General features: G+C 44.7%; 1 protein-coding gene across 1 annotated transcript in view; it reads right to left on the reverse strand.

Annotated features, from left to right (window-relative positions):
* Positions 1 to 9,100, reverse strand: part of ttc21a (tetratricopeptide repeat domain 21A) — a 23,320-nt gene extending 14,220 nt beyond the window's left edge. Inside the window, exons 1-17 of the mRNA XM_062521970.1 lie at positions 8,962 to 9,100; positions 8,407 to 8,536; positions 8,067 to 8,177; positions 7,675 to 7,841; positions 7,137 to 7,259; positions 6,746 to 6,903; positions 6,300 to 6,384; positions 5,871 to 5,969; positions 4,990 to 5,185; positions 4,458 to 4,555; positions 4,063 to 4,257; positions 3,743 to 3,878; positions 2,921 to 3,078; positions 2,433 to 2,639; positions 1,566 to 1,804; positions 1,115 to 1,187; positions 774 to 884 (exon numbers count right to left, since the gene is read on the reverse strand). Coding sequence (XP_062377954.1) covers positions 774 to 884; positions 1,115 to 1,187; positions 1,566 to 1,804; positions 2,433 to 2,639; positions 2,921 to 3,078; positions 3,743 to 3,878; positions 4,063 to 4,257; positions 4,458 to 4,555; positions 4,990 to 5,185; positions 5,871 to 5,969; positions 6,300 to 6,384; positions 6,746 to 6,903; positions 7,137 to 7,259; positions 7,675 to 7,841; positions 8,067 to 8,177; positions 8,407 to 8,536; positions 8,962 to 8,988 — 2,313 coding nt within the window. The 5' untranslated portion in view covers positions 8,989 to 9,100. The remainder of the gene's footprint in view (positions 1 to 773; positions 885 to 1,114; positions 1,188 to 1,565; positions 1,805 to 2,432; positions 2,640 to 2,920; positions 3,079 to 3,742; positions 3,879 to 4,062; positions 4,258 to 4,457; positions 4,556 to 4,989; positions 5,186 to 5,870; positions 5,970 to 6,299; positions 6,385 to 6,745; positions 6,904 to 7,136; positions 7,260 to 7,674; positions 7,842 to 8,066; positions 8,178 to 8,406; positions 8,537 to 8,961) is intronic.

A 9,100-nucleotide genomic window follows, 5' to 3' on the forward strand; every position in this document is an offset into this window, starting at 1 on the left:
GTTGGGGGCTCAAAACATCATCGAGCTCTTTCTTCCCTATTACACACATTGGAACATTGGTATTAGCAGAATTCAAGGGTAAAGAGTGCCAGGCTAAGCTTTAGAAGTAATCAGAAAAGTAGAAAAGGCTGCACTTTGAAGATCACACTGAAAGAGGTACTATGGAGGAGGCAAGGAGGTCTGTGCAATAAAAAGACAGATGAATACCAAGTGTGGCCTTTGCTCCTTTTCTGACACTGGTTTTGGAAACATTTAATTCCTTGATCGACCTATATCTTATAACGATAATGTATCTTGCTGTATCACACTGCAAGCTGATATTCATAACTAATAATAGTAACAACAACTATAACACCTAGGCAAAATAACACCTAGGCAAAATAACAAACTAGCTTGATGTAGGATAGTTGTGCCTCCACATAAAAAAATCAATCACACACACACAAACATGCACACACACACACACACACACACACACACACACCTCAATGTTTTTTTTTTACATTTTATACTGTTTATATCTCCCCCCCCACCCTTAATTTCACCTCTTCCTTTTCCCGTGTGTTTCAGTGTATGTGTTCTCTTTGTTATCAAATAAGATAAAATCAGTCTTGTGCACTACTGACATTGCTGCAATGAAATTCAATTTAATTCAGACGTAAGCACAGAAACAGGACTAACACAGGAAGCTGAGGCTAGAGTGTAGCATCAGCAGTGATATCAGAATCTGGGAGGTCTATGAGCAGATTCATTCTGCCTGAGCTGCACTGTACCTTATCGTACTGGTGGGTTTTCACATACGCCTGGCCAATCTTCTGGGCAAAGGTTGGGTCTTTAGGGGCTTTTTCTGTTGCATCCAGGTAGACTGCGATAGCCTTCTCTGGCTTTGGGTGTCCATGTTTTTAACACATCAGCATTATACAAGTTATGGTTCACGCCATCATCTACTAGTCCTCTCTATGTTCATGCAAAACACCATTATACTGGAAGGCATCAATTCATATAGACTTTAATGCAACTGGAAAGAATCTAAAAGGTTAATGGTTGATGTATTGAATTATTTGGTCCAATAATATAAAGTCCAATACACAACTGCACACAACACACAGCATACCTCTTGGATTTTCATGTAGGCGTCACCTAAGAGAACACTCGTGTGAGCATTAGGCATCACTTCACAGAGCTCCCTAAAATAACAACATCATTTCACTGGTTACAGTACACCAACAATGTCAGACTATTTTGAACATGCAAAGAACAGAAGGGTATATGTCCTCTTATCTCACTCTGAGGTAGACACATATAAGCTAATTTCCCAAAAGGTTGCTGTGTTCCTTTAAAGCCATCCTTATACCAGGGGACTTAGACAAGATTCGGGAAAGATCCTTTAAAGATTGTAGTCTTTTGAGAAAAGCTTGAATAGAGGGCATTTGTTAAAAGAAAGATTCTCTTTCAAGAATCGTTCCAAAGTCTTGTCAAAGTCTTGTGATGTAAGGACAGCATTAGGAACACAGACTCTGCAACCAAAGACTTTTTTTTCTCTCAGTAATTTGCACAAGGCTCACCTGTAGCAGGCAATGTAGAGGTTTTTATTCCTCTTCCTGTCCAGGTAGATGGCGGCCATCTTCTCTTTGGCCTCGATGTAGTTGGGCTGACCAGGCTCGACGCCACGCAGCATGCTGATGGCCGTGTCCACCAGGTTCTTGGCCAGCGCCAGGTCCACATTGGCCACCATCACGCGACTCTCCTCTGGGGTGTCCGTGAAGCTCAGGATGGCGTCCTGCATCACCTTGGTGGCTTCGTGCTGCCCAAGAGAACAGCCAGGTGAGCTTACTGTGGAGATTACTCCTATGGATGTTGTTCGAGTAGAATCACACTAGGCTCTGCAGGAGTGCCTCAATTTCCATTGATGACCAAGAGGTCTATTTTCATGAGCACACCATGTAGCTTTATGGCAACAAATATAGTCTGACTCGGGGAAGGGTTCCCCTTTATTTTTATTCAGGATCACACTTGGTTTTCATGACCAAAGATCGGAGAGCAGCTTTAGAACAAAGCATCTCTGAAACCTTTGGTCATGACCATTCCAAGAGATGGAAAATGACCAATAATTACCAAAGAATAGATATTCTAGGTTCAACACCTGGTTGGCTTGGTGACAAGTGTTTTTTGGCCGAGTGTTCATTTTCATTTTCTAAGTAACTAGTAAATTAAATAAACGAAATATATATTAATACACTTTGCTCTCTTGAGGCCTACACAGCTGAATAACAAAGCAGGACTTTGAGAATGAAAGCGTATGTGTGTGTCTTATGTGCAACCTCTTCTCTGTTGAGCCTGAGTGTGTTGGTGTAAATCCTGTACTTGCGTGTACCATTAAGCCTAAGTGTGTGTGTGTGTGTGTGTGTGTGTGTGTGTGTCCTGTGCGCTACCTCTTCTCCGTTGAGACGGAGTGTGAGAGCAAGCTCCAGGAACACAGAGGCCCTCTCACTGCTGGTGATGTCCTGCCTCCCTGGGATGGGCCTCCGGATGCCGGGCAGATTCATCAGGAGCTGCAGGGAGCGGATGGCCTCCACCAAGTCCCCCATCTCACGCTGACAACGTGCTTTCAGCAGGTGGTACCCTGGCAACTCACGCACCTGAGGCGCACGTGTGTGTGTGTGAGAGAGAGAGAGAGAGAGAGAGAGAGAGAGGGAGAGAGAGAGAGAGACAGACAGAGCGCGAGGGATGATGATTTCACAGAAGAGAAAAGAGAAAGCGAAAAAGACAAGAAAGACATAAACATCCATACACATAACACAGAAAGTGGGGTAGGCATAAAAGCACGCTGTATGAGGCAGAATCTATAAATAAGGAGCTGAGCCGGCTGCATCCTGTGTGCTGACTCAGCAGCAGTGTGCGGTGGGTGAGTGTGTCTGACCTGGAAGTTGTGTGAGACGCCGCTCTCCAGGCTGCTGAGGCACTGCTGGTAGTCGCGCGCCGCCAGGTGGATGCGGGCCTGGAGCACGTGGGCCGGGGCCAGGGTGGGCTCCCGCTCCACACACGGGCTGAGGTACGCCTGCGCCACCTTACAGTCACCTGCAGGAGCACACACACACACACACGCGCACACACACACACGCACACACACACACACACACACACACACACACACACACACACACATGGAACACATACACATACACATACACATACACATACACATACACATACACACACACACACACACACACACACACACACACACACACACACACAGACTTAAGAGTGGATGTAGGGATTGAGCACACACACTCACACGCACACACACACACACACACACACACACACACACACACACACACACACACACACACACACACACACACACACACACACACACATGGAACACATACACATACACATACACACACACATACACACACACATGGAACACACACACACAGACTTAAGAGTGGATGTAGGGATTGTATTTATACAGTACGTCTCAGACAGACACAGAACGTGTCAGACAGACACCGGCTGCAGAGACACACACGAGGTGCACACACACGGAGGAGCACAGACATACACTGTTTATGTCCCTCATGCTTACCTTTTCCTTTGTAAACAATGAGACGTTCATCATTGTGAAATCAAGCAAAAGTGAAAGAACGGGGCTAATGTATGTGCCATCAGATCTGATTATGCCTGAGTGGTTAAACCCCTTTTGAAAAGAAAGGGCACCGGCTGCTAGGCTCACCAGACAGGAACTTGACGAAGGCCGTGAGGTAGGAGCAGGTGAGGATCCCTGGGGCGGCCCTCACCACCACGTCCAAGATCATCACACAGTGCTTCAGGCCAAAGGGCAGAGGCTGGCCCTGGACATGGGCCTCTGTCTGGGGAGGCAAGGGCCACTTCATTAAACACACACACAAAACACGTGCACACACTAACATATGCCATTATCAAAACTTCAAAACTTAAGGCTAACGGGAAACTGTTTGCAAATGTCCGCAAACGTTTGCCTATGCTTGCGAATTTGAACACACCTCTGGTGTCAGAGGCTTCTGGCACCCTCACCTGGATGTAGGAGAGGTGCAGCTGCACCACCTGGAAGAGGAAGTTGGGGTCGAGCTTGAGCAGGTAGTCTGGGCCCAGGGGGACGCCCCTCAGTTGGAGCAAGTGGAGCTCCACAGCTTCCTTCAGCAGATGGGTTACACTCTCCTGCTCTCCCCCATTCCTGTTTAGTGAGAGCGCTCGCAGTAACGACACGTCCTAACACACACACACACACACACACACACACACACACATACACACAGTGTTAAGAGCTAAATGTAAGTGTGTGTATGTCTATGTGTCACATAGTGAGGAAAATCCCTGGCTCTGTCTAACCTCAATGATGTACTCCAACTGCAGTGTGTGTGTGTGTGTGTGTGTGTGTGTGTGTGTGTGTGTGTGTGTGTGTGACATACTGCGGAGCGTCCCAGTGTCTGCTGAATCTCAGTGAGGAACTCCAGCTGCTGGGCTGCCTCCCCCTCTTCACCACTCAGCAACTGGCACCGCACCAGACCTGCAGGAGAGCACACACGTTACACACACACATTACACACACACACACACACACACACACACACACACACACACACACACGCACACACACACACACACACACACACACACACGCACACACACACACACACACCACACACACACTGTGCAGTATATTCACTTGTGTCACATCCAAATAAAAATAGGCTTTAAACATCATTGACCCACACAAACAAACAAACAAATGAACAAGGTAACATGAACTGAAACATTGTCTGTTGGCTGCAGCAACTTGAGCTGGGTAGCACTGTTTTTTTTTTTTTTTTTCCATATCGACAGTAGGCTACTCGGTGAACTTGAGAAAAAGAGATCTACAGTATGTGAAAAAATTGTTGGAGTTTTCCTTATAAGTGTTAAGTGTCCGTCACTCAGAGGTGGACGGTGTGGTATAGGCACCGGTCAGGGCCTTCAAGCTGCTCTCCTCTGCTTTGAGGGCCGTAGAGAACCACTTCTTAGCCTCTTTGGGTTTGCCCTGGATCAACAGCAGGTGACCCAGCTCATTGGCAACGTCAGCGTCTCCCGCGGCCTTGGAGTGCACTCGCAGCAGGAAGGGGATCAGGACCTGCAGCACTGCCGCGTCGCTCGGCACACACTGCAATAATAATGTGGTGGGAAAACACAAGCCATGAACAAGGCACCTATTCAAGACCGTGCACACGGCGGTTACTATACTACCTCCAGGTTTTTTAAATAAACCTGAAAGCCACATGCTGCTCTTGCTAATGCATTCACATGAACAAATATTATCACGATAGAAATAATACAAACTGCCAGTGATATGAATGAATGTGCAAATGGCTGTGTCTTTGTGGCTTTCTCCTTCAGCGGAGAGCCAGAGTGACCAGTGGCTCTACTCACCAGTCAGCTGATTATGAAGGGGGAGGACGAGAAGGAGAAAGAGAGATAGAAGATGGAGAGGGAGTTACTGTATAAAAAGAAGTAGAGAGAGAGAGAGAGAGAAGAGTGATAGAGAGGGGTACAGACTGAGAGAGGAAGAAAGAGAGACGGGGGATGGAGGGGAAGAAGAGAAGGAGAAAGAGAGATACATGGATAGAAGGTGGAGAGGGAGGTACTGTATAAAATGTTGAGAGAGAGAGAGAAAAAAAGAGTGATAGAGAGAGGTAGAGACTGAGAGGAAGATGGAGGGGAGTGATGGTGCTAGAGAATAGATGGTGCTTTTTGAATTTCCCCTTGGGGATCAATAAAGTATCTATCTATCTATCTATCTATCTAGAGAGCAGAATAGCAGGAGAGAGATGGAGAGCAGCTCTACTTGCCAGCCTGCTGATGGGCAGGAGCATGTCTGCATGGAGTTTGGGGTTGCTGGGCTCCTGCATCTCTAAGGCACTCATCAAGGACTGGAGGTGGTCCTTTGCCTGCAACACAACACAACACAACACCTACGTGCCAGGTCACGTTCTCTTCTTCCGGAGTGAAAATGCTATTTTCAATTTTAAATAGCTGGTTAATAATCGTATTCATTGTTCCAATTAACCTTCCTTTGAATATTAATCAAAAGCAAATGGGCTTTGAAAGTCACCTGCTTACACAATGTTCCTCGGACCCCTTAGACTAGAGGATGCTCAGAAAAAAATCAAATGAAAATAATTTTGTTTTTCGGTCCCTGATGCAAATAAGGTGAAATAATGACCCAAAGAACCAACAGGGTGAATACACTGTACTGAACAACTCTGTAGTTACAGTACCTTGACCAAGTCCCCATCTTTAGCCAAAGCCAAAATGACCATCATCTGACGTGCTCTCAAGTTCCACTTATCATGTTCGAAGATTCTAAAAACAATTCAAAAAGTCAGTTGAAAGCATAGCATAGCATAGCATAACATAGCTAGAAGGACAGTTAGGCTAATATAACTACAAAACATTCTCCGTGGACCAACTAAATGTCCTAAAGTAAGATCAAAGATCATAGAGCGCTACGCGCGTAGCGCTCTATGATCTTTGGTAAGATTACTTGATAAGAACTCAAAGCAAATAAATAAATGGACTAAATGTTCATTCTATAGTAGGAATGGTAGATAAAAACAAAGCAAATATAATGAATGGTAATGAAGTTGAATAGCCCCGGACTAACTAAATGTCCTACAGTAAGACAGTTCGATAAGAACTCCAAGTACATAAACAAACATGACACCTGTCACACATCTCCCTAACGTGCTCCCAGTCCTGGCTAGCCATGAAGACGGCCATCTTGAGCGAGAGAGCGGGGGTGAAGGTGGGGAAGGAGGCGATGACCTGGTTCAACACGTCCATGGCCCACGAGTAGTTCTGCTTCATCAGAAAGAACTCCACCTGAAAGACAGGAGCAAGCATCACCCAGGACTGTCTACGGGCCTCCCTCACAATCCTTGTGTTTCTAGTCATCACTGCAGTCAGTTGAGCCTGTGGCTACAGGATGCTAAAAACACCACGCTCATCAACACATGAATAAAGGCAAACCTACAACCAAAGGATGAAAGCTCTTAGCTTTTCAAAAGGGATTGATTTCTTTTTTACTTTTAATATTTTTCAAAATATCACTCCACCTTGCCAATAAGTCCAAAGACATGAACGGTGTCCTGCACCCCGCTGTCGAAGCAGTGCACAGCCTGGGACCTTTGCTGGTCTGTCTCGGAGTTCAACAGCATCCAGCCTTTCATGATCAAAGCCTGCCATAGAGTTGGACTTATTGCAAGATGATTATCATTATGTGATTATTGTGTGCAATTTCAAAAACTCCCTTAGATATCCCCTTCCCCTAATGCCTAAAAGTTTCATCTGTTTTCCTCTAATAGGCGATAAATAGGTAGATGCAGACCCAGTATATCGATGGGCAGGCAGACAGATACAGTAGATGGTACGAGAGAGATAGAGATGGATAGTTAGATAGATGGAGAAGGAGAGAGAAAGAGAGAGAGAAAGTGTGTGTGTTTTAGAAAAAGTGTAGTGTTGCAACAACAAATCACAAAAAGCACACGTTTAGAAAACTCTCACTATTGATTTCAACACTCCAGGTTCCTGTTTAAGCTGGCATTGGCAGGAAGCCGTTGTTGTTGCTTGTTCGCTGGCACACGTTGCACTGACCTGTGGTGAACTGTTGCTCATCTTCACGGCCCTGTCGATGTAGTCCCTGCCTTTAGCACAGTGACCCAACAGCCACAAGGTCATGGCAGCATACAGCAGCGCTTTCTCTCCCGCTCCCTTACGACTGGAGCGCAACAACGCCTCCAGCTCAGACACAGCCTCTCGATCTGCATCAGGGGACACTTCTGAAGTTATACTGTATGCAGCCTCAGTGATCATATTAACCTGTTACATGTAGCCTACTCATACAGAGTTGATATGGATTTGTAAAAAATCAAACTACTGACTGTAACAAACTTATTCTTTCAGCATATTTACACAATACAAAATACAATGGATGAATGTGTGGCTATGTGAATGCAAAGGCTATATGACTGACTGTGCAAACTGACCAACTGTTTCACATTTTCTATGTGCAAATATCAGGGCCAGCATGGATGCAATTGAGACGCTGGACATGTCCTTCAGCGGCTGCAGCTCTCTCATTGCATCTTGGGTCCGACCTGTAACTCATGAAGCCAGAGCTTGATAGTGATTTGATGTTTCAATTTAATGATTTAATGATTTCATGTCAATCAATCACTATTGTGTGGTCATATGAACATTACATTTGTATACAATATCTTTTTTTCCCGTTAGCTAACCACTCGAAAGCTTGTTATGTTAAATCAAATGGTTTTGAGTGAATAAGTATCCTACTCAAGTATGTAATCCAATTTTGGGAGGGCTTACCTTCCATTAAAATGCCAAGAGCCTTTAACAACTGAAGCACTGGGTCGTTGTGATACATTTTCAGATACTCTATTGCAGAATTGATGGCTTGTCGGTATTGTCCATCTCTGAAGTAGTATATAACCGAAGCCTGAAATAAATCAGTGAAGTAAGATTAATCTCCTACAAATGTCTCTCAAACTACCTGATAACGAGTAAATGCAGTGTCGCTGCATATCATCTCTACTTTATTATGGGTGTAAAGTTAACTTAATTTTAGCATGACGTCTCATCATTTATCATGCTAAGTTAGCTATCATACCCTTGTTTCTAAGTCTGAGTTATTTATACTAGGCTAGCCTACTGTAAGACTAATAATTACCATATGTGTTACTTTATATAGCTGAAACTAGGTCTACTTGTTATTTCCAGAGGCTTTCGATGAATTATAGAGCGACAACCAGTTAGAAGCTAATATTATGTTAATGTTAGCCTCCTGTGATATACTCTACTACTCTATTACACTAATTATCTACTGTAATAACGTATTTGGGTTTTCTAACCACTGAAACTTACTAGGCATACTGGGTGATCTTCAGCCATAACGTTAAGAGAGTCAATTCAGTCTCTATTTCAGATATCGACAACTATCACAGTTTACGTAACCCTACTCTCCCTGAACACAGTCGCTCGAATCTGAGATTGTCAACAGGAG

Source organism: Sardina pilchardus, chromosome 19, assembly GCF_963854185.1.
Source record: "Sardina pilchardus chromosome 19, fSarPil1.1, whole genome shotgun sequence".
NCBI classification, from domain to species: domain Eukaryota; kingdom Metazoa; phylum Chordata; class Actinopteri; order Clupeiformes; family Clupeidae; genus Sardina; species Sardina pilchardus.